General features: G+C 34.0%; 3 protein-coding genes, 1 long non-coding RNA gene and 1 pseudogene across 5 annotated transcripts; 2 read left to right on the top strand and 3 right to left on the bottom strand.

The window, feature by feature from the left end:
- Positions 1-1,337: 1,337 nt before the first annotated feature.
- Positions 1,338-10,480, top strand: LOC125820608 (exportin-T). 2 transcript variants are annotated; one of them, XM_049500019.1, is made up of 16 exons: positions 1,338-1,553; positions 1,698-3,439; positions 3,560-3,649; positions 3,743-3,832; positions 4,018-4,122; positions 5,025-5,084; positions 5,536-5,598; positions 5,686-5,781; positions 7,197-7,361; positions 8,266-8,439; positions 8,545-8,610; positions 8,691-8,789; positions 9,234-9,380; positions 9,617-9,799; positions 9,897-9,942; positions 10,031-10,480. In XM_049500019.1, exons 2-14 carry the CDS (start codon positions 1,715-1,717, stop codon positions 9,707-9,709), a joined length of 2,973 nt encoding a protein of 990 aa, XP_049355976.1. In that variant the 5' UTR covers positions 1,338-1,553; positions 1,698-1,714; the 3' UTR covers positions 9,710-9,799; positions 9,897-9,942; positions 10,031-10,480. The 2 variants fall into 2 exon arrangements, with proteins under 2 accessions (XP_049355976.1, XP_049355977.1); XM_049500020.1 differs by having other exon boundaries at positions 1,338-3,439; positions 9,620-9,799.
- Positions 10,481-11,132: 652 nt separating this feature from the next.
- Positions 11,133-13,169, bottom strand: LOC125820622 (trimethyltridecatetraene synthase-like; annotated as a pseudogene).
- On the top strand, positions 12,925-16,360 carry LOC125820632 (uncharacterized). Its single transcript, XR_007442541.1, has 2 exons — positions 12,925-13,028; positions 16,173-16,360. It is a non-coding gene; the product is annotated as an uncharacterized LOC125820632 (long non-coding RNA).
- LOC125820621 (trimethyltridecatetraene synthase-like) lies at positions 14,239-16,313 on the bottom strand. The gene is made up of 2 exons (XM_049500035.1): positions 15,414-16,313; positions 14,239-14,871 (listed from the first exon to the last, which is right to left on the bottom strand). Exons 1-2 carry the CDS (start codon positions 16,311-16,313, stop codon positions 14,242-14,244), a joined length of 1,530 nt encoding a protein of 509 aa, XP_049355992.1. The 3' UTR covers positions 14,239-14,241.
- A 5,693-nt stretch (positions 16,361-22,053) lies between the features above and the next one.
- LOC125820610 (linoleate 13S-lipoxygenase 3-1, chloroplastic-like) lies at positions 22,054-26,287 on the bottom strand. Its single transcript, XM_049500021.1, is given in 9 exon segments — positions 22,054-22,984; positions 23,198-23,461; positions 23,557-23,746; positions 23,749-23,857; positions 23,971-24,164; positions 24,284-24,610; positions 24,705-24,945; positions 25,540-25,820; positions 25,894-26,287. Coding segments are annotated over 9 exon segments (2,742 nt in total). The 5' UTR covers positions 26,273-26,287; the 3' UTR covers positions 22,054-22,227.
- Between the last annotated feature and the right edge of the window lie 1,695 nt (positions 26,288-27,982).

The raw sequence follows: 27,982 nt of genomic DNA, 5'->3' as shown, positions 1-27,982 counted from the left end.
TAATAATAATAATAATAATGAAATCACGTAAAACAAATATTGCAAATTAACAAGTCATAATAAAATTGATCATAATTTAAAAGTACTAAATCATGCTAAAATAAGTTTAATAAGTATTAGTTACATGACTAAATATTAAAGGAAATTAAAATTAGATTATGTACTTTAATTGTCTAAACCAATGTAAAACCAAAGAATAAATATTCAATATTATTGTCATTTTTAATGTTAAATTGATTTTCTTTTGGCATTAGTATTAATTTGATTTTGATTTAAGTTTTATTATAATTACCAACATCTATGAACTATAATCTTTATGGAACCATTCAAAAATATAAGTTTCAAACTTGAAATAATATATTAAACGATAAAAACTATGAAAAAGTATAAGAAATATTTAAAAATTCTATCAAAGTAATTTTTTTTATGTATAAAATAAAATTTTAAAATTATATATACAATGTCGAATTGGTTTGGTCTCGGGTTGGTTTTTTTTAGTTAAAATCAAACCAACCCAAATATAGTCGGGTTTTTCTTTTTCAACACCAAACCAAGTCAAATCAACCACTAGTCGGTTTTTTTTTTCCGGTTTGACTTGGTTTGTGATTTGATTCGGTTTTCGATTTGATTTTATACACCCCTACATGTAGGATATAGAAATCAAGTTGTTATATGCATCACTAAGATCTTGTTGAAGAGATAAAATATAAATATGATATGTCGTTTTATTCGGAGGTTGAATCAGTAATTTTACATTCATTCTACTTCATGTTCATCAATCCATAGAACAAATCAAAGAAATTGATAAGGTAGATTTAGGATCGATAGACAAGTCTAGAATAAATTTTTAATGGGTCTAAGTTTTCAACAACAAAGGCGAAAACTACTTTTTCATTAACTAATAGTGTTGTAAAGAAGTGATAAGTACTCTAATTCTTAACCTTAGATTTTAAATTCTTCAAATTCAAGTCGGTTTATGAAGTCAATTTTGTAAAGAAGTCTCTAGCCCTAATATGAAACTTTTTCGGTGCAAATTTGAACTTAGTCAAACGATAACACAAAATACTTTTACGTGACTTTAATTTAAATTTGGCCCTCAGATTTAGTCAAACATCAACTTGAGACTTTCTTCGCGCGAATTCAAATTTGAGTGCTCCCTAATAAGAGAATCAAACCTCGATTGAGAAACAAAAGGAATATAATTTTAAAACATACGTGAAATTTTAAAACCAAAAGCACATTGTTTAGGAAAAATAGAAGAGGTAAGAGAAAAAGAGTTGATAGGCAAAGTGAAGGAAGTATATAAAGAGAGATCTCACAAAAGCCTCCGTCTTCTCCTTCTTCCTTGACCTCTTTAACCAAGTCTACACAGTCTCTGCTCCTTTGCAGTTTTATTTTTATATAATTTTTTAAAAAATCAGAAAAAGCTTTCAGTGATTTTGATTAAGAAACCCTAATTCTGGGCCGTAAGTTTTACTCCATTGTTCAATACAAAACCCTAGTTCTTTAATCTTGTGATTGCCCACCATTAAATTTTCCGCAAGCATTTTGAGGTAAGCCCCAAAAGATCTATGTTAATAAACGCTTAAGTATCTAATCAAATTCATTATTAAGTTTTTATTCAGATTCATCAGGAAGAGTTTTGGGTATTTTTCATTCAAAAATCTGATCATTGTTGAGGTTTTATTAGGGTTTAGGGGTTTAAGGAACAGTTATGGATGATCTTGAAAAGGCAATACTTATAAGTTTTGATGAATCTGGGGCAGTTGATTCTGCTCTTAAAGCACAAGCAGTTGGCTATTGCCAACAAATTAAAGAAACCCCATCAATTTGTAGTATATGTATTGAGCGTTTATGTTTCTCTAAACTGGTTCAAGTTCAGTTCTGGTGCTTACAATGTCTGCACGAGGTTCTTCGGGTTCGGTATTCATCAATGGGTCCAGAGGAGAAGTCCTTTATCCGGAAATCTGTGTTTTCATTGGCTTGTTATGAGAGCATTGATGATAAGAATTTGGTAAGAGTTTTGGATGGTCCAGCTTTCATAAAGAATAAGCTTGCTCAGGTTATGGTTACTTTAATTTGTTTCGAGTATCCCATGATATGGCCTTCAGTATTTGTTGATTTTTTATCAAATCTTAGTAAAGGTGTAGTGGTTATTGATATGTTTTGTCGGGTTCTCAATGCATTGGATGAAGAATTTATTAGCTTGGACTATCCGAGAAGCCAAGAGGAGGTGGCTATCGCTGGGCAAATTAAGGATGCAATGAGGCAGCAGTGTATTTCTCAGGTTGTTAGGGCTTGGTATGATATCCTTTTAATGTACAGGAATTCGGATCCGGATTTATGTTGCAGTGTGTTAGATTCTATGAGGAGGTATGTTTCGTGGATCGACATAGGTTTGATAGCAAATGATGCATTTGTCGGGTTGTTATTTGAGTTGATGTTGGTGAGTGGTTTTCCTGATCAACTCAGAGGTGCTGCTGCTGGTTGCATCCACGCTGTTGCTGCTAAGCGCATGGATCCGAAAGCAAAACTCACTCTTTTGCAGAGCCTTCAAATTAGAAAGGTTTTTGGTTTGGTAGCAGAGGATAATGACTCTGAGTTGGTATCAAGTGTTTCTTCTTTGCTTACTGGATATTCAACTGAGGTTTTGGAGTGTTCAAAGCGTTTGAACTCTGAGGATGGGAAAGCTGTCTCAACTGAACTATTGAATGAGGTTTTGCCCTCTGTTTTCTATGTAATGCAAAATTGTGAAATTGATGAAACCTTCAGTATTGTGCAGTTCCTCTCTGGGTATGTTGGCACATTGAAGAGTCTGGCTCCATTGACCGAGACACAATCACTTCATGTAGGTCAGATACTGGATGTTATTCGGTCCCAGATCCGATTTGACCCAGCATATCGCAATAACCTCGATATGTTGGACAAAACAGGAAAGGAAGAGGAAGATCGGATGGCTGAGTTTAGGAAGGATTTGTTTGTTCTACTTCGGAGTGTGGGTCGTGTAGCACCTGATGCAACTCAGCTTTTCATCAGGAACTCCTTAGCTAGTGCTGTTGCATCTAATGGGGATGTGAATGTCGAGGAGATAGAGGCTGCACTCTCTCTCCTATATGCCTTTGGGGAATCACTTAGTGATGAAACCATGAAAACAGGAAATGGTCTCTTGGGAGAACTAATACCAATGCTTTTGTCGACAAAGTTTCCTTGCCACAACAACAGGCTTGTTGCACTTATCTACTTGGAAACAGTAACGAGGTATATGAAGTTTTTTCAGGAGAATACACAATACATACCTTTGGTTTTGAGTGCCTTTCTCGATGAAAGAGGCATACATCATCCAAATAGGAATGTGAGTCGAAGGGCAAGTTATCTTTTCATGAGGATTGTGAAGCTGCTCAAAGCAAAACTTGTACCCTACATAGAGACTATTCTGCAGGTATGATTTTCCCACCCCATTGCCCCCATTTCATCTCCCAAGTTTCTGTATATGGGAAAGATCTCATTTTCTTTTCTTTGGATTCTATTTCTGAATTCCTCACTTGATATGTTCATTCAGAGTTTGCAAGATACAGTTGCTCAATTCACAACAATTTATGCTGTCTCCAAGGAGCTCTCAGGTTGTGAAGATGGTAGTCACATTTTTGAGGTACATCTGCAGACATGGTCTTAGGACATGTGCATGAGAGATTTTTTCGACTTGCTGGCCTACTTCCTAACTCACATTCATGTCATGTTGTAGGCGATTGGCTTATTAATTGGAATGGAAGATGTACCCCTTGAAAAGCAATCAGAGTACCTGACTGCCTTGCTTACTCCTCTTTGTCAGCAGGTCATTTCATTAGCCAAAGGACTGTAAATTGAATTTTCTTTGGATGTTTTGATTAGCTTGATTGATGCATATATGCATTCAAATGGTGCTTACATTGTATGGTTGCATGTTTAATGTGGAATACGAGTATTTCTGGACACTTGCTTCCGTTAATTAGATGAACTGACTTTAGATACTTTTAACAGGTTGAGGCTTTGCTCTTAAATGCCAAAGCCCAGAATCCTGAAGAGTCTCCAGCAAAGATCACAAATATCCAGCAGATAATTATGGCCATTAATGCTCTGAGCAAGGTTTGTACTAGTGCTATCAAACTCTCTACATTTTCTTATAATTTTCTTATCCTTGTACATCAAATTATTTTATCAATAACACAAAAATGCGGTGTCAAAAGTATGTAAGAAGTTGGTTTGCAGTTCAATCACAATTGTCTTTCAAGGTAGCCCAAATATTTGGAATTATCCTTTAAAGTATGGACATAAAACAACAACAAAAAGATCTTCTAGTACTGGTTACATATATTTCATTACTATGGGCATCTCTATTTCTTTTATACCAAATAACCCACAAAAATACATATTGTTGCGTTTCAAGCTGACCTTCTTTCTGTGCCAATCTTATATAGCATGCTACTCGACAGTGCTTCACCATCAGATTTTGAAAAGCCAGTGAAATGTTGAACAAAGAGAAATCCAAGTTCTATATTTGATTTAAAGCTGCAATGCAAAATGTGGTTAATGTCCTCTCCAAACTCATAATAATTCACCTCTCTTTATAATGTATGCCGTTAAGATGCAATTCTTCACTCCTCCCAATCCAGCATTTTATGAATTATCTAAGTAATACCATACCTGATAACAACAATTATGCCTCAGATTCCTCACTTAACATATTTCTACATTTAAATTCATCTCAGTGAACATTATGCAGAGCAATACCTACACCTCGGTCCTTGATAAGTTTGGATTGGCTATATGAATCCACAACATTATACCAAATAAAATTAAAAATTAAAAGTACTGGATTGTCTCAATATATTTTCAGCAATATGATAGCTGTCTTTAAGCAATTTTTTTTCTTGGGATTTCTGTCTTCTTGCTGAGCGTACTGCCATTTCATGTTTCTAGCACTGGTGATTGATTCGGCATTTGTTGCCTATTCCTCCTAACCTCACCACAATGTTTTTGCATGCCAGGGTTTTAGCGAGCGTCTTGTAACTGCCAGTCGTCCTGCAATTGGTCTCATGTTCAAACAGGTTGGTTGATTGGTGCTTGAGTTTTTCTCTTGCTCTTCTAGATTAGTTCTAAACTCCACCTCATGTTTTAATCTGTCTGTGCTTACCAACTACTGGTAACCATACATTGTGGCACGCTTGATTATCAATATGCATGTCAATTATTTCGTATGTTGTTACAATTCAAAGCAATCCTGAATATTCTCCTTTCAGTAGTGTCACTATTTAAGGAGGTTGGTATCTGGATTGGCTGTCTTTATACTTCAATGGATTTTTGGTTGTTGACTTTGTTCTCAGAAATAAGTGAATGACAAAGTGTGTTGTTATTCCCCTTTCTTTTTTTGCACTATTTGTTTTTCTGGTGCACCTGTTGTAGGGAGACAGATTTTAAATTTTTGTGGTTAAATAATGCCCTAATCCAAGTATTACTTTTCTCCATCAATTCTTATCATGTTGATTTCTTTTCATCCAGACATTGGATGTCCTTCTACGTATTCTTGTCATATATCCAAAGATAGAACCCCTGCGGTGCAAGGTATGTGTTTAATTTCTTGTTATTTTTGTTCTATTTGATGCACCTTTGGTGATGCATTTCCTTTCCTGACGATGTTAACTCCTCTAGGTCACATCATTCATTCACCGCATGGTGGACATACTAGGATCATCTGTATTTCCATATCTACCAAAGGCACTGGAGCAATTGCTAGCCGAAAGTGAGGTGAAGTCATTAGTATACATTTAACCAAAGTCAAATCATATTTTGGAAAGTGTACTGCAATATCATATCTCACTATTTGGATCTGTGTTGTAAGATTAACTTTGATATCGGCCATAACAATCTTAATTCTGTGTCTTGTGGCTCATAGTTTGAGAAGCAAACCATTGGCCGATGCTTTGCATTTTCCTTTGAGAAAAAATAATGTTGACAAATGCAATGCATTTTTCTTCTGATGTATGTATTTTAGGCGAAGTTGTAGAATGTTCTAAACTACATTACAACAACAACATACCCAGTGAATCCCACAAAAGTGGTTTGGGGAGGGTAGTGTGTACGAAGACTTCACCTTACCTTTTGGAGGTAGAAAGACTTATTTCCGGAAGACCATCGGCTCAAGTGAAGCTAATCAAAGTTGTAATGGAAAGAAAAAATGGCACTTAGGAAAAACATGACAACTAATGGGAAAGCAGTGGGGAGCATATATCACAGTCCCATTCAGTTTTACCTCAATAAGTAAGAAATCAATTAATCTCCAAGAAAACACTTTCAAGGAAATCATTTTCCTTAACAAACACACCCATCATCTACATATAGCATACGCCATGAAACCTCATTCACGATTAGTGTAAACAAGTACACCTGAGGTCGGTTTTTAAAAAAAAAAAGCATGACCGAGGTAGATTCACGGTGTAAACTCACTGTTATAGACTTTTACTGAAATCCTTTGTATCTCCTGATACTGTTCCCTCATAGTAACTGCTAATTTATATTTATCTTTAATGATTTTTAAATATTTAATACGTTTCCATTCTCCTGCACAGGACTTTTTGTAGCACTTCATTGCACACTTTTTCTAGGTTAATGTGCATCATGTGTAGATCCTTCATTATTTTATGTATAAAGTTTTCATTAATTTCCTAGCTAGATAGATTGCAAGCATTTTAAGATAATGCAAGGTTTTTATTTGGTAGAATTGCATAATTTCTTGGTTATGGTCAACAACTCTTTACCGAATTTCTCAATCTAAATCAGAGGCAAACTTAGGAAATGTTGGGAAGTGTAAAATCTTATAAATGGTTAGCATGGTATTTATCAACGAGTACAACATTATTGAGATGCATACAGATGAAATTGATAAAAATCAACAGTATTAATTTTGGAAACAATGAAGAACTATGTTGGCAAAAACTTCCAAGTTCCAACAAATGTATTGTTACAGATGTTATATAAAAGATTTTGATATATTGATGTAAAACTAAACTATGTTAACATGTTTGATATAGTGGTATTTAAGAGATTGCGACAGACTGTAAAATGGAAAGGTAACTTTGTTCAGAGAGCATATGAGTGGTGTTCATTTCACATCAATGATTGATGTCTTCATGAGAATAACTTTCTTTTGTTTCTCAATGCAGCCGAAAGAACTAGCAGGCTTTTTGCTATTGCTTAATCAGCTTATCTGCAAATTCAACACTGGAGTTCAAGACATTCTGGAGGAAGTTTACCCTGCTATTGCTAGCCGAGTATTTAATATCCTCCCGAGAGATGCTTTCCCTACAGGTCCTGGAAGCAATACAGAGGTATGTGAACCCATCCTTTGTATGTAGAGAATTGCCATCATAAATACCTAGAGAGTAAGCTGTGGCTACTCTTTAGTAGCTCAGCCCATCCTTGCCCTATTGTATATGGACTGCACTCTTTTCTATGGCTTGCAAGTGGAGAAGAGGGAGAGGGAGGGTGATATCCATTAGCAAGTTTTGTTTTCCCAAGATACTAAGGCTAGTTAATTGCTATCCATGAGAACCATCTAAGCTGCAGTTATTTTCTAGCAGATGGACCTTAAGAGATGATTTTTACAAACATTACATGACCATGTCCAAGACCAAAGTTAACATATCCGGCTGTCAACCGAGAACTCCCACATGCATAGTCCAGCCAGTTCCCAGCTCATTTGATATTCATAAATTTTGGTTCATGCTGATTTTCCACGAGTGTTAGTACCAATTGTTCTGCCGTTATGTCCCTATTTCCTATGTACTGATTGTTTTACCCTTGCATGTCCCTATTTTCCGGGCTCTCATCTATCTTCAACTCCTAGCAATCCGTTGCTACCTTACGTTCATGGTTATCCTCTGGAATCTTCCTTATTTGTCTCGCTTCCATTTCTATTACTACGGATGACTGTTGGTGCGATTGAGCATTATCAGATTCGTTGGGATTCCTCATCTGTGATATCTTGCCAGTTGCATTGTTATTGTTCCTTCATTCAGATTAGATTGGTCAGCATATGCACTCATTTTTGTAGAAGGATAAGACTGGTGTATAGAAAATATCTTAAAGGCTTGAATTATGCAGACCATAATCCTGGTTGGGTTATTACCATCTAATGCATATCCTGGATTTTGTATTTGCATTTGGAACTGAGGATGCTTCTTTTTATAGTTTTCTTTACTGTCCTTTCATGATAGTTGTATGTCATCTCAGGAAATCCGTGAGCTACAGGAACTTCAGAGGACGTTTTACACTTTCCTTCACGTGATTGCTACGCATGATCTATCATCAGTTTTTCTTTCCTCCAAAAGTAGGGCTTACTTGGATCCGATGATGCAGCTGATCTTACATGCATCCTGTAATCACAAGGATATCCTTGTTCGTAAGGTTAGTTTAGCATTAGTCTACTTGTGCTATTTAGTGTTCAGGAGCTTCACAAAAATATGTTATATCCCACTTATTGGAACTTCATTCCTTACCCTTCTTATTCAGGCATGTGTACAGATATTTATAAGACTAATCAAAGACTGGTGTGTGAGTCCTTATGGTGAAGAAAAGGTAAAACTGTCTTTGAGCTTCACTGCAGCAATAAAGATCAATTGTGTCTATTAGCATGTAAAATGTCTACTCTGTTCCAGGTGCCTGGTTTCCGAAGTTTTGTGATGGAGGCCTTTGCAACAAACTGTTGTCTGTACAGTGTCCTTGACAAATCCTTCGAGTTCCGTGATGCAAATACGGTAAGTTGGTGCATTAACTAGTCTAACTAACTTATCAACCCTGTCTGTTATCAGTTATGGCACAACTAAGTTGGTGCATTGACTAGTCTAACTAACTTATCAACCCTGTCTGTTATCAGTTGTGGCACAACAATGTCAGCACACAGTGCTTTGATATGAATATGTTGCTGTTACTGTGAATTAGTTCATTCTCATGTGGCTGATATTATTTCGGCATATTTGTGGCCTTTCCCTTCTGGAACTAGCATTTGGTGGACAAATTGAATATGTCCTCCTGTTTCTTCCTGCTGCAGCAATTTACTTGCTCTCTCTGATTGCCTCATGTTCTAGATCTGCAAAATGATACTTGATGTTTGCTATATAGTAATATGATTGCAAGAATCTGATATTCCTGGGTTGCATAGCTGATCTCCCTTTTCATTTTTTTAATAATTACCATGGCAGCTTGTTCTTTTCGGCGAGATTGTATTGGTTCAGAAGGTCATGTTTGAGAAATTTGGGAATGATTTTCTTGTTCATTTTGTATCAAAAAGCTTGCAAAGTGCTCATTGTCCTCAAGATTTGGCTGAGCAGTATTGTCAGAAATTGCAGGTATTCTACTTTTTTTTTTGACATGCTGAATTAAATTTTAGCAAGGATGGTGACAGAACCATCTGTTCAGAAAGCACTGTTTGAAGAACTGGAGAAAGTAGAGAACACAGTGTCGGAATCCTCCTGTTTTTTGAAGGGCGGGGTTATGAATAAAACCTCCATTAGTATCTACAAGCAAACAGAATGGATAATCTGCTTTTACTGACTTTTCCTTGTATTGTTTTGGCTTTTATTAGCAGGGTAGTGATATTAAAGTGCTGAAATCATTTTACCAGTTACTTATTGAAAATTTGAGACGTCAACAGAATGGAAGCTTGGTGTTTAGATAGCATTTCCTTACGATGAGATCAATCACTTTATTGTTGCCTATTTGCTTCTTGTTGTAACCAGTTGTCCTGGTTAAATAGTTTTGTCAACAGGTACGTGTCCCAATGTATATGCTATACTTATTTAATAGCATCATACTTTTCTTCTGCATGACTCTCTTTTATAATATTGTTATTTTTGATTTTACAGGGTTCTTTTCTGTACATATTATTCGTCAAGTCTCATGGACAGCGAGGTATGGCAAATAGAATGCTTACATTGGTGAACTCGGAACTCCTATTCATATTCTATGTTGTAATCTGTTTTATGCTCTTGTTTGGTAGGTGTAAATTTGCGGAAGCAGTTTCTTGATATGAAAATGTTAATTTATCACAATTTTGCTGCTCACAACGGTGAAGGCTGCTGAAGGCGTTTTTGTGTAAATGTATTTATTTTTACAACGCCTTAAGGGATTTTTTTTACAGCGCCTTTGAGTTGCTTTCTGGTCCCGTCTTCTTTTAACATTGAAAGGATTTTCAGTTAATTCTATGTGCCTTCAATATGCAAGTGGGTTGGGACTTTTACAGAGGGTGGGTGGTTCCCAATGTCATCGTTTTAGTATCTTGAGTTTAGATCTACTGAGATACAGTTTTTTCTGTGGTAGTGTTTGCATGAAGTAGTGCATTTTGATTGTATTTTGGCTATAATTTTATTTGTTCAAAAGTGGGGAAGAATTAGGCACTTGGAAGTTAGTTTTGTTGTTTTGTACATTGTCAAATAAAGATCAGGTTTTCCCAAGTCCTGTGTGTTTTGACATGGTTGTCTGTTAGTCATTCATTGAAATGTTGAATGGTTCGATTTTATGTAAGGTGGGTTTGGTTATTCGAATTTTCCTTTTGTCAGTTAATCTCATATCATATCATCGGTCATAATAAATAACATTAAAAGAGAAAATACGTTGAATATATATAGGTGCCTTTAGCTAACCCAGTTTATTTTTTATATCAACCCATTGCTACTCCATAAGTTTAATGTATTCTCTTTTGACACCTTCAGTTAGCATGGTTTCACACCTACAAACTAGTGCATCCATAGGTTGATCTCATGTCACATTTCTCAGTATGTGCTACTTGTTTCATCTGGTAATTGTGGTCATTTTTAACCTCTAATGTGCTTCTCCCCGGTTCAAGTTGTAGATCTACAAATATCATATACCTTGTTTGACTCTCAAAAATACCTGAGGAGAAATATATCATTCATGGATAAAAGTTTCCATAAGGAGATCTGCACTTGTTCCAACTTACCACATAAGCTCTGCTCTAACATGAATAATTCTGAAATATTATCTGCATCATTATGACATACATACTTTTGAGTGAAGTTCACTACAAACCACCTCCAAGCAAAGAGAAGGATACAAGATTACAAAAGACTTAAACAGAGCATCAATTCAAACAAACAACCAGTGCTGAATTAAACAGAGTAAAGTTTAGATGGAAGCCTTGGCTCAACCACAGTAGAAAGTGGAAACTTTTTGGGTGTTGAAAGCCCAAAAATTTCCTCCATGTTGAGTTCCTCAGGAGTCATATTATCAGGCAATGACCATTTAAATCCATGTAGAAGATTAGCTAAACTAGCTTGAATCACCTTAAGCCCCAAGCTGTAGCCTGGACACATCCTTCTCCCAGCTCTAAATGGCCAAAGCTCGAAATCATGTCCTTTGACATCGATGGACTTCTCGAGGAACCTCTCGGGCTTGAAAGCCTCAAGCTCGTCCCACAATGTAGGGTCCCTTCCGATAGTCCATACGCTCACCAGCACCCTGGTTCCTTTTGGAATGTCATAGCCGGCTACCTTGCAGTCTTCCAGACACAAACGTGGCACCAACATCGGTGCCACGGGGTGCAGACGCATAGTCTCTTTCGCAATTGCCTCTACGTAAGGAAGACTCGGGATGTCTTTTTCTTGTACCCATCTGTTTTGGCTTATTACTCGATCCAATTCCTCTGTAGCTTTTTTGAAAATCTTTGGCTTCTTTAACAGCTCCGAAATTGCCCATTCCACTGTTACTGCTGAACTCTCAGTTCCACCAGCCAACATGTCCTGATAGCACAATACACATTTTACTCATGTCATCAACTATAACCAAACACAAGAAACAAATACAAATAACCTGACTATTGCTAAATAGTTTGTAGCTTACACTTTTTATTAATAATGTGTGGCTAAATAGAATTAGAGACAGATTTTGTTATTTAGCTAAAAATATTATTTCTGTTCTTTTAATAGTTTCTTTGTCCGTTTTACCAAGACAGAAAGTGGAAGGGATATCATTTCTATGAACATAATCATTGATACAGTTCAATTATTACGAGTATACTATTATTTTTCTTGTTGGAAAATGATAGCTGAGTTTTGGGTCAACACAATATCAACAGAGTGGAGGAATAGTATACCATCACCTCGAGTGGAGCAGAGCACTAAGAATTCAGTGATTGATTAATGAAAATTACTCATAATCTAATTAGTATTTTCTTGAGTTTTAAGTTATATATATGGTCATTATAAAAATAAAGTGAATACCTGAGTGAATGCTTTGACTCCATGTCTCTCCAGCTTGATCTCGAGAGTTGGATCATCAGCAAGCTGCAATAGAACATCCACCATGTCCTTAGCAACGTAATTTTCCACTGCGTTCCTCTTTGCGTTACACTCATGAAGTACATGTTCCAAAAACTTGTCGAATTTCTTGCTCACAGCTTTCATCCTCTTAACATAACCTTGCAAGTCCATGAAATCAATCCAGGGAATTGAATCTCCAATATTAAGGACACCATTAAGTAAGAACAATTCATCCAACATCTTTTAAAATTCGTCAGGTGTTACAATGGAGTTTTCGGATTCGTCCAAGTACCTTTTTCCCATTACCATTCTGCTAATAACAGTTAAACTCAGAGTAGTCAAATAATCTTTCAGCAGAATCGGTTTTCCTGATATTTTGGTCAAATTATGAAGAATAGAATGAAGTTCCTCAGCCCGAATATACTCATATGAATCGACCCGTTTCGCGCTGAACAATTCCATCAGGCACATTCTACGTGCCTGACGCCAATAAGATCCGTACGGGGACCAAGTGATATCGGAATAGTTATAGGTAGTGTACTTTCCGGCTGCGGTTTTAGGCCTGCCGACAAAGATGATATCCATGGTTTTAAGGAATACTTTGGCCATTTCGACGGAGGAGCCAACTACGACGGGAAAAGACCCGAATTGTAGTTGCATAATGGGTCCATACTTGACGGAGAGATCGTGGATGGATCGGTGAGGAAGGCTGCCAATAAGGTTTAAATTTCCGATGATCGGCCATGGTTTTGGTCCTGGAGGTAAGTTGAGTTTCCTCTGCAGAAGATATTTGGAGAGAAGCAAAAGAAACAAAGTAGCAAGAAATACTGCAGCATATGCAGTCCAGGAAGTAGCTTCCATTGAGTTGTTTGTACTACTTTTGGTAGTGGAAGAGGACTGATAGTGATTGTAAGTGTTAATTGTTTGGAGTATGTAGTTTATGGCTTCACCAAAGCTGTATTTATAGCAGTAATTGAGAGATGGTCTAATACTGTTACTTATATGAATAATAGTCAATAACACATATATTGGTGGAGTGATAACTATTCCTTCATCCTTAAGGAGAGATCGTAAGTTTAAGTCTTCCTAGTACAAAATCGCCTTAGGAAGCGTTTTACCCTAATGTGGAACTTCGCACTAATCCGAATTTAGTACGGCTTCAAATGTAAATATCGGACACCCGGATGGGAGTGGACTGTAGAGAAAAAAAGTCTAATAGGAACCTTTGTTTCAGTTGCCTTTGGTCTTCCAACAAACTTTTTCTTATTTCCTTCTTGCCTTCAACAACAGTGTGTTAAACAACTAGAATTTAATAAGTACTTACTTTATGTTGGTTTTACTCATATAAATCTACTGTTTATATATTGTGTGCGAAAAATCACAAATGAATCAGAAGGGAAAAACGTGACGAATGGTTTAGTTAACATTTGTTATTCAAAATTTAGTTACCCAATTAATTTATATTTGCACAGAAATAAATCTATCAAAATAGCGAAGCGATCATAGTAATAAGAGAATGACAAGTTGTAAGTTTGTACATTTCACTTTAAATTAGAAATCACGTGTTCAAAAAGGTCAAGTCTTCCAATTTGGTACGTGATGCACCTTCCACCTAATTTTGTAAAGAATTGACCTGACGTTTACCTCGACTTTGCCTAATGACTCTTTGTTTTAATCCTTAAATAATTTTTAATGACCTGACGTGATGAACATTCATGAATAAAAAGTTTCCCTAAGGAGATCTGAAATTGTTCCAACTTACAACATAAGCTCTGCTCTAACATAAATAATTCTGAAATATTATCTGCATTATTATGACATACATACTTTTGAGTGAAGTTCACTACAAACCACTTCCAAGCAAAGAAAAGGATACAAAATTAAAAAAAGACTTAAAACAGAGCATCAATTCAAACAAACAAACAGTGCTGAATCAAACAGAGTAAAGTTTTGATGAAAGTCTTGGCTCAATCACAGCAGAAAGTGGGAACTTTTTGGGTGTTGAGAGCCCAAAAATTTCCTCCATGTTGAGTTCCTCAGGAGTCATATTATCAGGCAATGACCAATTAAATCCATGAAGAAGATTAGCTAAACTAGCTTGAATCACCTTAAGACCCAAGCTGTATCCAGGGCACATCCTTCTCCCAGCTCCAAATGGCAAAAGCTCAAAATCATGTCCTTTGACATCGATGGACTTCTCGAGGAACCTCTCGGGTTTGAAAGCGTCAGGCTCGTCCCACAATGTTGGATCCCTTCCGATAGTCCACACGCTCACGAGGACCCTGGTTCCTTTTTGAACATCGTAGCCAGCTACCTTGCAGTCTTCCCGGCACTCACGTGGCACCAACATTGGTGCCACTGGGTGCAGACGCATAGTCTCTTTCGCAATGGCCTCTATGTAAGGAAGATTCGGGATGTCTTTTTCTTGTACCCATCTGTTTTGGCCTATTACTCGATCCAATTCCTCTGTAGCTTTTTTGAAAATCTCTGGCTTCTTCAACAACTCTGAAATTGCCCATTCTACTGTCACTGCTGAACTCTCAGTTCCACCAGCCAACAAGTCCTGATTGTACAATACACATTTTGCTCGTGTCATCAACTTTAATCATGCATAAGAAACAAATAACCTAACTAGCTATGCGCTAATCTATTGCTACATAGTTAATAGCTTACAATTTTTCTTATAATGTGGTGCTAAATAGAATTACAGCCGTATTTTGTTATTTAGCTACAAAATTTATTTATATTCTTTTAGTAGTCACTTTCTATTTCTAAAATAGCTACAAATGGACCATCTTAAATTATGCGTTTGGTGTGATATCATTTATATAACACTATCATTGATACAGTTCAAATATTACGAGTATATTCATTTTCTTGTTGAAAAGTGATAACCAAATTTTGGGTCCATCAAAAATTTCCACAATATCTTGTCTCCATCCATATCAATAGAGTGAAGGAATTCACCCCAAGTGGAGCAGAGCAGAGCAGTAGGGATTCATTCAGTGCAAGGTTAATGAGAAAATTACCCATTGTACCCTTTTATCTTATACAAACGTTACTCCAATTATTTTTTTGAGTTTTATATAAAAATAAAGTGAATACCTGAGTGAATGCTTTGACTCCATGTCTCTCCAGCTTAACATCCAGAGTTGGATCATCAGCAAGCTGCAATAGAACATCCACCATGTCCTTAGCAACGTAGTTTTCCACTGCGTTCCTTCTCACGTTATGCTCATCAAGTACATGCTCGAGAAATTTGTCGAATTTCTTGCTTACAACTTTCATCCTCTTAACATAACCTTGCAAGTCCATGAAATCAAGCCATGGAATTGAATCTCCAATATTGAGGACTCCATTAAGTAAGAACAATTCATCCAACATCTTTTTAAATTCATCAGGAGTCACAATCGAGTTTTCGGATTCGTTCAAATAACTTTTCCCCAATACCATTCTGCTAATAACATTTAAACTCAGAGTCGTCAAATAATCTTTCAGCAGAATCGGTTTCCCCGATAATTTGTTCAAATGATGAAGAATAGAATGAAGTTCCTGATCCCGAATATACTCGTATGAATCGAGCCGTTTTGCACTGAACAATTCCATCAGGCACATTCTACGTGCCTGACGCCAATAGGATCCGTACGGGGACCATGTAATATCTGAATAGTTATAAGTAGTGTACTTTCCGGCAGCGGTTTTAGGCCTGCCGACAAAGTTGATATCCATGGTTTTGAGGAAAATTTTGGCCATTTCTACAGAGGAGCCAACTACGACGGGAAAAGACCCGAATTGTAGTTGCATAATGGGTCCGTACTTGACGGAGAGATCGTGGATGGATCGGTGAGCAAGGCTGCCAATAAGGTTTAAATTTCCGATGATCGGCCATGGTTTTGGGCCTGGAGGTAAGTTGAGTTTCCTCTGCCGAAGAAATTTGGAGAGAAGCAAAAGAAACAGAGTAGCAAGAAATATTGCAGCATATGCAGTCCAGGTAGTACCTTCCATTGTGTTGATTGTACTTTTGGTAGTTGATTTTGGTTGGAAGAAGAGTGATAGTGATTGTAAGGTTAATTGTTTTTTATTGTGGAGTTTATGGCTTAACGAAAGCTGTATTTATAGCAATTGCGAGAGAGATGGTCGTTACTACGTGAATAATTTAGCGAGTCAATATAAATTTAGTAGTCATTTTATGTACTTTATTATCTGTGATCGATCATTTCCTGTTACTTATTAGGAAAAAATTACAGAAATTTCACATTTTAGTTTACTTATTACTATTATCCCCTATAAATTTTACAAATCTCCAAAATTTCTCATTTTCGCGCATCAGATTAGTGTATCTCGCGCATCAGATTAGTGTGTCATGTATAGAGTGTACATCAGATTAGTATATCATGTATAAAATGTAATGTATCTTACTTAACAATTAATGTATCAGCGCTTATATTATTGTATCCGTTTGAGGGATTTCTGTAATTATAAACTTTTAGGAATATATTGTAATTTTGCCTTAAAAGTATGTAATTTCTGTAATTTGCCCAATTTATTAATGGGGAGAGTGGACTTCTGTAGTTGAAAAAATGTCTAATAATTTCCTGGAAACTATGTTTCAGTTGCCTTTGGTCTTCCAACAAATTTCTTATTTCTTCCTTACTACCTTCCAACAGGATGTGAAACAACTTGGAATAATAACATAAGTTAGCCCACAAAATAAAAAAAGAGATAGGACTAAATATTTTTTTGGGCGGAATATTTAATAGCTACTGAGGGTTCAATTCTTCATATTGTAATCCCTTTTCCTATTTCCAATTTTTTTTAAAAAAAAAAACAAAAAAAATGTTTTGGCTTTCTTATTTTGGTATAATTTTTAATTTTTACTTTTGAATATGGTGATTTTTTATTTTTACTTTCAATTATGATGGTTTTCAGATTTTGACCTCTTTTGATGAAAATTTATAGATCAAAATATTCTTCTATATAACCTTATTTACTCGACATACATTTAGAAAATTTTTATCTCACTCTACATAAGTTTTATAGGACTTAAGTTATGTGGCATAAGTTGCATAGAATTATATAACCTAATTTGTTCGGAATAAGTTTTATAGTAATTAAGTTATACATTTATGATATAGTTTGTAGGTTCTCAAACTAAGCTTTTTGTGGAATGAGAATATGATGTACGATATCATATAATGAAAATATAACCTCATGCTCCGCAAAAATTTATTTGTTATTCAATTTATTTGTTATTTAAAATATAGAAAAATAAGAATTAAAGATCAGATATTTCAAAGAGGAAAACTAAACACCACCTGAAATAGAGAATATTTGTGTGAATGGCCCCTTTTTCCAAAAATACAAAACAAAACAAAAGGTACCCCACAGTCCACTAATTTGAAATTCATTGGAAAAAAGTATAGATGGATGTTGGACAAATCTATTCAAATAAAGGCAATTTTTTTTAGTTGTGATAGTTGCTTTATGAGGCACTCTGAGTGAAATAATCACATAAATGTTATATTTTATAAATGTTTAAGAAAATAAATTTGTGAAGTGATAACATAAATGTTATGTCATATTTTAAAAAAATCATATTCCCTCTTTATTTCAATTTATGTGTCACTTTACGTTTTTTGAGAGTTAAACCATTTAAGTTTGACCGAAAATATGCGCATGTAATCTTTAATTTTTTGAAATGAAAATTATATATTTGTAAATTACGTAAAAGTTATTATAAGTTACAATAATTGACAATTCAAAATATATAAAAAAAAAATTACGATCAAAGATAAACTTGTTTGAATCTCAAAATCCAAAAAATATCTCATAAATTGAGGAGGAAGTAAATTTTAAGTCTTTTTTTTTCTTTCTATTTTATCGCTTAATCAAGCATAATCACATAAAATAAATCGAAAAGAGTAATGAACCAGGAAATGAATAAGTAATGAGTTGTAAATTTCTATATTTTGACTTGGAATAGAAATGTGTAACGGAAGGTCACTAGTTTGCAAAGTTTTGTACGTGATGCACCTTCTGCTAAATTCTATGAGACTTGGAATGAAATTTAACTTGACTTTGACTAGTGACCCTTCATTCTTTAAATATAATTATTGACGTGAATCTTAGTTCTAAATAATACACAAAATAGGAACGGTGATTTTAAAATTAACAATTGTTTCTGTTTCTAATTAGGGGTGTGAAAAAACCGATTTAACCAATAAATCAAACCAAAAAAAACACTATTGGTTTATTGATATTGGGTTATTGGGCTAACGGTTTTTAAACGGTTTTGCAAAATTTTTTATTGGGTTATTGGTTCGATTTCCGGTTTTATAATTTTTGTTAATGGTTAAACTGATAACCCAATAAGACTATACTAAATTTACTAGTCTTATTGTTAATGGTTAAACTATTGTTACTTTCACACTTTTTGTTAATGGTTAAACGATTGCTACTTTCACACTTTTTCCTTTGAATGTGTCTAGTGTCTAAACTTACAAGAAAAATGATTGTTACTTTTATGATTATTACTTTCCTGCCAAATGTTGGAAAAATCATATGGTATTTTCTTATTGATTAAACCGAAAACCGAACCGTTAAGTACCATAAACCGATTAACCAAAAATCGATAAGAAATATGTTATTGGTTTGGTTATCGGTTTGAAGTATTTACAAACCGAAAACCGATAAACCGAACCAATAACACCTAAAACCGAACCGAACCGACCGATGCGCACCCCTATTTCTAACAACCAGACCCTTTTTTTTTTTCAGAAAAAGAAAATAATAGCACTATAATCGAGTTATATATTTCTGATTCAAGTTATTGTACGCACTACACTTTATGTTTTGGGTATCAAAATGTCAGTCAATTATGAAATTTTGTCTACGAAATTCATTAAATTTTATTTTTATATCAATAAAATCACTCAATTTAGATTTTTATATCATTAAAACACTCAACTTAATTTATTATTAAAAAAACCCTAACACCATTCATTTCATCTCCTCAATCAATTTTTCAGTATATTTGAAAATTTGGAATCGAAAAATATGTCATAACTAGTAATAATTAATCTTATATATGTCAATTATAAAATTTTCGCTTAGTGAAAACTATATTATGGTCTAAAATTCAGATAGCCAAGAAAGTGGAGTAAAGAAAACTGGCGAAATTATGAAATTTGAACCGTACCTTAATGAGTATATATCAAATTCAATATTGTAACAATATCTTTTAGAGTACCAAGTGTTTTTTTCGATTGAATATTGCCCAAACAAAGTATTGATGCTAAAAAACATGTGCATTTATTTATGAATTCTCCTAAATTCTTTTTCACATTTTAATTTCTTACACATGAATATCAATTCTAATTTTTCAAATATATAAATATTTTCGATGACTGTGAAAATTTTATAATTTACCCCTAAAATTCTTTTGTTGAGTTTTCTTTAATTTTATTTATTTATGAATTTTATATTTACCTAGCATAAAATATAATTTATTTTGATATATTAATTTTTTTGTGATAAATTTGATTAAGTAATTTTATTGATATAAAGATCTAAATTGAATGAGTTTTTGATATATTAACTTGAGCATAATTAAATTCCTCTGTTTTCGGCATAATTTTTGTTACAAAACTTATGTCTGGGACATGTTTTTAACTAAACTTATTCCTTGCAAATTTTGTTTCGTCTTGCAATTTTTCGTTAGGGGAATTTTCAGCTAATTTTTAATCATTTAAAGCTCTAAAAAAAATAAAAAATTGTAAAAATTAAAGACCAACAGTTTTTGATAAGATCACACTATTTTTGTCTGTTTTGCAACATGTTCCATTTCAGACTGTAACAACCCAATAATGAAATATAAAAATGAATCTAATAATAAAGGCCTTTTTTTTAATCTTCATTTCAGACCGTACCACTTTAATATTCATTTTTCCTTTAATAAACAAAGAAAGTTCCTTGCAATTTGAGCCTTAACCACTCTCAATATAGTGGGACTGCTCTAACAACCATCCAACTGTGAAAAAAAAAGAAAAAGGAAAAAAATAATAATACAGTGCTTTCAAAATATTAATTAAATTAATATAACTTAATTTCGCAATTGATTCTGATTAAGAGCTTGTTTGGCATTGCCGTTGAAAATTGCTTATTTTCATAAGTACTTTTTTAAAAATAGCTTTTCAGTGCTTTGGAAAAAAAAATACAATTTGTGTTTGGCTAATTCATTTGAAAAGTGTTTTTTATAAGCAAATTGTGTTTCACTAATCTTTTTTTAAAAATGCTTTTGAGAGTCAAATTACGAGGGCAAGTATTAATGTATTTTTAGTATTAAGATTATTTTATAGAGAGAAACTAGTTTAAACATCTATTACAAAAATTAAATTAAATTTTTATTTTTATTAAATTAAAATATTCATATTCAAATTTTCAATCAATATTATACATTTTTTTGGAGGGTTAAAATCTTTAATTATTTTTTTTCTTGTTTCTAATCTTGCAAAAATATTGTTGTTATTTTTTTGTATAATTCTAAAAATAATAAGTAAAATAATAATACATAAATGTAAAATAAAAAAATAATTATTATATAAAAATAATTTTTTTTTTACTAAATGATACTTATTCCAAAATATGAGATATGTTAATTAATTAATAAAAGATATATTGGTAAATATACATATATGAAAGTGATATTTTAGTCTTGAAAAAAATAATATTTTTTTTTTTAAGAAGCAGAAATTTTTAGCTTCTTTGCAACAACAGAAAAACGATTATTTCCATTTAAAAATAATTTTATAGATTTGACAAATACCTAATTTTTTGAAAAAAAATATAATTTTTTAAAATCAAAATAAGTGTTTTTGGACTTCCAACAATAATGTCAAACAAACTCTAATTCTTTAAACAACTAATGTGGGCACAACACAAATACATATATACTTCTTATTGATGGTTCAATTTCACAAGTTAGGCTACCTTACGTTCTATTCTTATATGTGAATTTCAAACAACCAGTACACGTTAATTAATAACAAGACAATTTGGGGCCAAGCTGTCCAAGCATCTAAAAGCGTAATCTAGTGGCTAAAGAAGTAGGTATAAACTTGAAGATCACAATCTTAATTTGGGAGAAAAGCTTTCTTCTTATCGATCTAAGCCTTGATAGATTATATTATCCAAAATTTGAGTTGATGGGAGGCATACGTTATTTGGTACCTTTACTGGTGGGAGCTAATTAACTTATATCTGGTGGAATTATTGAGTATGCTTCTAGGACTTCAGAATTATTAAAAGAAAATTGAAGGGGACTATAGCTCTGTAAAATCAACTGCAATTTCTAAAAAGTAAAAATTGTTTTAATGGGAAATGTAGTGGCAAAAAAAGTAGATGATGCTGACAAACATTATTGTGGGAAGTCATGATAGATTGTAGTAGTATTGGTTTTAGTCCAAGTGCTATAATGATGACTTCTAGATTAACGTCACTACGATCACAGATCAGTAAGACACCATTATTTATTACGTAAATTAGATCATGAAACTAACTCGACTTCAAAAGTTAACTCATGAGATGCGTATAGTTCAATATCATAAAAGGTGAATGTGAGATATTGTAACATTCCCACACGCTTTGAACCGCACATCTGGACCGTGAACACAGTTGGATGTTGCATTTACTGCACTAGTGGGCACGAAAGGTACGGTCTTAAAAAAATTTTTGAGTATGTGGTAGATGGACTTAAGCTAGTATTAGTAGCTAATTATTTAATTTAATTAATGTTCTTACAAAAATCTAGCTGTAGATACAAACATACATCTTGATATTACATATATGCAGAGAAGACTCACTAGTCCACCCTATTTATGGACTTCATAAACATTGGTTATATATATGTACTTATAATTACTCATATTGATACACTATTTGGAACACCTCTACATGTTACTCCAGGGCCTGAACTTGGTGCCAATAGTTCATATGGTAACACACCAGCACCACACCTATTTTTTAGTTTCGTATCGGCATTTCTTTCATCTATCTCCTTCTCAATTCTCCCTATTTCCGCGGAAAATTTGTAGAACGCTTCAACAATCTCTGCATCTCCGGTCCAAGTAGACGGTTGATGTCTTTCCCCCAAGTATTCTTCGTCCGGAGAATGTGTCGATAATGTGTCAACCACGGCCATGAACTTTGTTGCTTGTAACAAACTTGGTAAAGCTGAGAAGAAATATTTTTGTGGATCAGCTAGGAACACCGCGTACTCGGGATCGTTCTCGTCAGGGATTAATCGACGCATGAGTGGTGGCCGGTTTGGGACGTAGCCACCGTAAGGGTACTGCCCAAAATTCAGTGCAGCGTGTTGCGCTGAAGCCAGCCAGATGAGGGTGGTGAGGATGGAAATGAGGTCCTCTGGAGTAGCTAACGTGGGCCACCATTCCTCATTGCGAAGGTCAACGTGGCCCACATTAATAGTCTCGGCATACCAAGCTTGCAGCTCCCTGTCACTGCAAACTTGGGCCGAGGATGGGTAGTAGTGGTTTACGTAATCGCGAACCCAGCTCTCGATTGCGCCCCATATCATAAGCCCATCTGCAGCATAGGGATAGTCCTCAATTAGAAGTTTCAGCCCATGAGGTTGTGTTGAGTCCGGTACTGCCATCCCTCTGCATTTTGAAATAAGACCAAAATTTATTTAGATTTTCCACTTTTTACCCACAATAATAAAGACTACATACAAAAAAATATTATAATTTGAAGGTTAATAGGTAATTAATATGCTGGAATCCGTTAAATTACAGTGACACAGTGACGATATAATTTTTTCCAATGTCAGTGTATATAACTTAACTCCTAATTGACTATAGAAGAAATTGTACCTTCGGATAAGGTCAGCTGGAAGGCCTTCTAAATCAAAGCGCCAATTCTTGTAGGCAGCAGCACTGATCTCCATGCAGTAGCGACCAGGAGTAAAGCAAGCCTCGATGACACCATCAGCATTGATCAAGCTCTGGCGAGCCAAACCGTTAATTTCTAGAGTGTATCTCATATGTGGATCCAAAAGCTTATAAATTGGATGCATCGCGCTTAATTGCCTGTGTGCTGCCAATATAAATGGTTCCAAGCTTGCATGTGTACGCAACCTACATGACCAAAATCATCCACAAAACTATAAGTATTAAATAAAGGTAAAATTCTGTTTTTCTGCATCAACTCATTTTTCAGGTTAATTACTTACCAGTGGTTGACGAGTTGGTGAACTCCAGCATCATTAGCACAGACGTGTGCTTTAGCGATCTGCCACGTCCAGTTACCAGTGGCACAAACAGGTGGTGTGACAACACGTTTGGATCGCGAACTTGGACCAGTTTGGGGGAGGCTAAGTTCAATGGCAATGGGCTTAAGTGTGCCAACATCAGACAAGAAAAAATGGTGCGTGTTGCATATGCTTTGCGGCCATCAAGTGCATTAATCCGATCGAGAAATGGAAGGTATACATCATGATGATCCACAATGAAAAGCTTATTTGCATCCAAAGCCTGTCACATTAGGAGATGAACATTTTTAATTAGTAAGACAGTAAGTTAAAATACACTGATAATGTAAAATAATTTATCGTTCGTATAAGTGAAATCCAATTGTGTTTAATTACCTCTTGAACAGTCATGCCATTGAGATGACCAAGAATGTGCTCCTCCTTGAGGGCGGATTCTTGAGGGCCATAGATTTCAGGATCAAGCTTGCTTACTGGTGGAAAAACCTGAAGTTTTTCGATGGATACCGGGTTCACTCCTGCTATTGCTTGTCGAGCAAATTCATCATCTCGTAACCAGGCAAATTTGTCTTCTGCAATGTACACAATATTGACATTTGTTAATTAAGCATTCATCACTAGTTAAAAGAATTGCACAATAGGTTTTAATCAGTCATTAATCCTATTTAGCAACAGGTTAGGGACTAATTACTTGATAGTATCTTTGGCGTGTCGTATTTGAGCAGATCTCCTTCTTTGATACTGCTAACAACCTTAGGCAATGGAAGCTTTTTTAAGACTTCGTCCTGAAGACCAAGCTTCAAAAGTAGCCCTTTGCTATAAAGGCTATCGATATCTGAAAATCCTTTGAAATCGTGATTGTTAGAAGAAATGCTGGCCATTAGAGATGGAATTAAGTTATGGAGCACTGCTTTAAGCCTGGAAGTTGAGAATGTATTCATTTTAGACTCCTCAAATTGTTCATCTCTCGGAACATACGTTGGATTTGGCTTCTCCACACGACTCTCCGCACTTATATCTACAAAATATTAATCATAAGACAACAATCGTAAGCTAACTGAATCACAAATTTAACTAATTATCTACACTCACAGTGTAACTAATTAGCTAACCTGTGTCTGTAGGAACACGACCAGTACGACAACGTCTCGGGTAAGGAACATTGTCGTCTCCTCCAAGTTTAGGACGAGCAAAATCAATGCCTTTATCTGGATTTCCAAGATCATTATAGATGTCATAATCATATATTCTATCAGATAATTTTCTGACGCCTTTTCCATCGCCTCTTAAATCTCTTAGCTCCCTCTCTCTTAATGATTTGAGTCCTGCTGGTGTTTCATCCGGTAGATATGGCTGCAAAAATAATTTATATTAATTTTAGTTTGTTTTCGTTCACATCATATATATTTAATTATGAATTCAATTATTATTACGTATAATATTAAGTTAAAGTCGTTATATAATTCATAAACTTTAAATCTATAGAAACATGAAGATAAGCAACATCAACATTGGGGGCCATATAAAAAGACATTACGTGCATAATGCATTTAACTCGTGATGGTGTTGCTTTTTTTTTTCTTTTTTTTTTTCTAAATATTCTCTTTGCTCCTTTTATTAATTAAACTATATAACCAGTTTAGAATAATCAAATTTATTTTACTAAAATAGTCATAAAGTTGTTAGTTACCGTATTATGTTGGTAAAATCTAATATTTAAAAAATTCTTTTTGATCAATTCAAATTTCAAATACGGTAGTAATTCAAACTAAGACTACTTTCCTATTTTCCACACGGAAAGTATTATGTCAACGAAACTAAAAATTCAAACATTGAATTGAATAAAATGAATAAATTAATTACAACTGGACAAGTCATATCAGATGATTAATATGATGATAATTTTATTTAAAAATTAAAGTAGTAAAAGAAAATAAGGAAGTATACCTGATTAGAGAAGAATATTCTTTTTCCAGGATGATCTTTTTTGGGTTGAACCCATGAATTACAGGGGAAATGAACTGGACCACATGCAAAGCCCTCAATAGTAATACTCTCCAGAAAGAACTCTTGCTGGTGCTTGTTCGTCACTGTGATCGCGCCTGGATTTCCGAAATTCGAGTCCACAATGAATTCTGCTGTGTAATTTACTCGCTCTGTTTTCAAGTTCGATTTCTTAGACCAGTCCTTTAACACTGCTTGGTTGCTCTTCTTCGGTCCTTTTGTATCTGAAGAAAATAGAGTCAGAAATTAAATTTTAATAAGAGGCCTTTCGGATCATTAGTTAAGACCTTGACTTACTTGGATCCATGTCAGTGCTAATGAGCTCTAACGTGACATTCCTCCCGATTTTGTCGGTGAAAGCATCAAGATGCTTCACAATTGTCTCCTTCAGATCTTCCTTGTTCTTGTTCCTCACTGTAACTACAGCTCTCACTTTGAATTTCACTGCTTTTTCAGGCACAACTTTGATCAAATTTTCACTTATAGCTGCCATAGTACTCTGTCTGAACGCTTTTCTTCTACTTAAATTCCTCCTTCCTTGAAACTGCTGGTTGAACCAAAGATGATTTTCTTTGTGATAATTATTGGGATTAAAAAGTGCCATTGATGATGAGTTCATAAATGATGATGATTTCTCCAGCAGGGAAATACCCATAATTTCTTTAGCAAGTGCCATTAATAATTTTCTTTCTTTAATTTACGTTGCAATATATGGTGCTTCTTCTGGGTTTTTTTTCCCTTTCTCTTACAAATGAATTGGGAGAGAGGAAAAAAATGAAGGATTTATTAGTTAGAAATGAATATGTTTATTTTTTGAGCATAGTGAAATGAATGAGATGGTATATATAGAAAGAGGTATAAGTTGATTAAAAATTTATGATTCACCGTCCACACGTTTTTGATTTCCTTCACATGAATAGTAAGTGCTTGACCATCGAAAAATATGATCCAGTCAGTTATTTTTATATAATTAGCTGTTTCGGATTTAATCCTTGATGTCACCTTCTTCATTTATTTATTTTTTCGCTGGGGTCCGGTCTTAACAATAATAATGTAAAGTGGGTTTCATTTTAGTGCAAACTTTACACATGGTGGAATTTAGTCAGACCGAGTTGTGAGTTTCACAGGAAAAGACGCGCTCGCCGCTACTTGAAGCCAATGAGAAAGCGGGAAGAAACATAATTTCTCTTTCCTCCACTATTGTTTTTGAAAATATCCAAAATTTATGAGTTTGTAAATTAAGTACAGTATTTTATTTTGTCTCCCTTTGTATATTCTTTGTCAATTAATACTTCTATTTCAATTTTAGATTTACATATATTAAATATTTTTTCACAAACTTTGAAAATTTGTTGAGAATTTTATTAAATATTTATCAATATTTAATTGTCTACTCAATTATTGTTGTATATCAATATGACTGTCCATTCATCAATTATTATTATATATTAACTTCAGATTGCAATACATGAATCGATAAAATCCATGTTGAAGATTTGTTAAGAGTCAAATGCAAAAAAAAAAAAAAAAAAATTTTGGATAGTGCTAAATGGCCAGAAATTTAAAAAAATTATAATATTTTTTTTATTTTAAAATAAACTGATTTTTTTTTCCATTTTTTAGTTAAAACATATTAAAATTAAAATGATAAAATGTTCAAAAAAAAAAAAAAACATAAGTAAAATATCATTTTGACCAAAAGAATTTTTCCTTTTTCTTCTTCTAAAGATTGGAATAATTCTACATCAAAAAGTCAACTAAGAGAAAAGTAGCTCCATTTCTGTAAAACATGAACAAATTTGATCCTTTTTATTTAATTAAAAAATTAATTATTTTTCTTTTTGGGGGACTATTTCTCAGTATATTTCTTTCTTCAAAATGACAGTCAAGTATTGGTGATTAAAAAAATGCTGCACCAACGTTTGTCCCAAAGATTTTTATCTTGGTGAATGTGGTTTTTATGACATGGTTGTCTGTTAGTCATTCATTGAGATTTTGAATAGTCTATTACTTTATTGTATTTCGGGTCCATCCACTATATAATAGAGTAGTATAATTATAGTATTCAAAAAAGCTAATAGATCTGCTATCTTATCGAGAAGGACATAATAAGATTACTAAAAAAAAATTGATTCCAAGGGTGAAAAGTTGTCCACGTGATTAGAGGGGTATTTTAGTCTTTTAGATTGTGGATGAACAATTTCCATTATTCTAGTCTTGCACATATAAATTCGGAAGTTATAATTTGTGGCAATAGAATAAAAATAATGATTATTAAATTATATTTTGTAGCAATAGGATAAAAATAATTTGTACGTGTGTATTTACTAGGAATGTAAACCTATTAGAAGAAATATTAGATAATATAATTATTTTTTTCTTTGAA

The sequence above is a fragment of the Solanum verrucosum genome, unplaced genomic scaffold, assembly GCF_900185275.1.
Source record: "Solanum verrucosum unplaced genomic scaffold, falcon-dt-bn FXZP01000117.1, whole genome shotgun sequence".
NCBI lineage: Eukaryota > Viridiplantae > Streptophyta > Magnoliopsida > Solanales > Solanaceae > Solanum > Solanum verrucosum.
The sequence above is the reverse complement of the archived record's forward strand: the minus strand, read 5'-3'. Positions and strand labels throughout refer to the sequence as shown.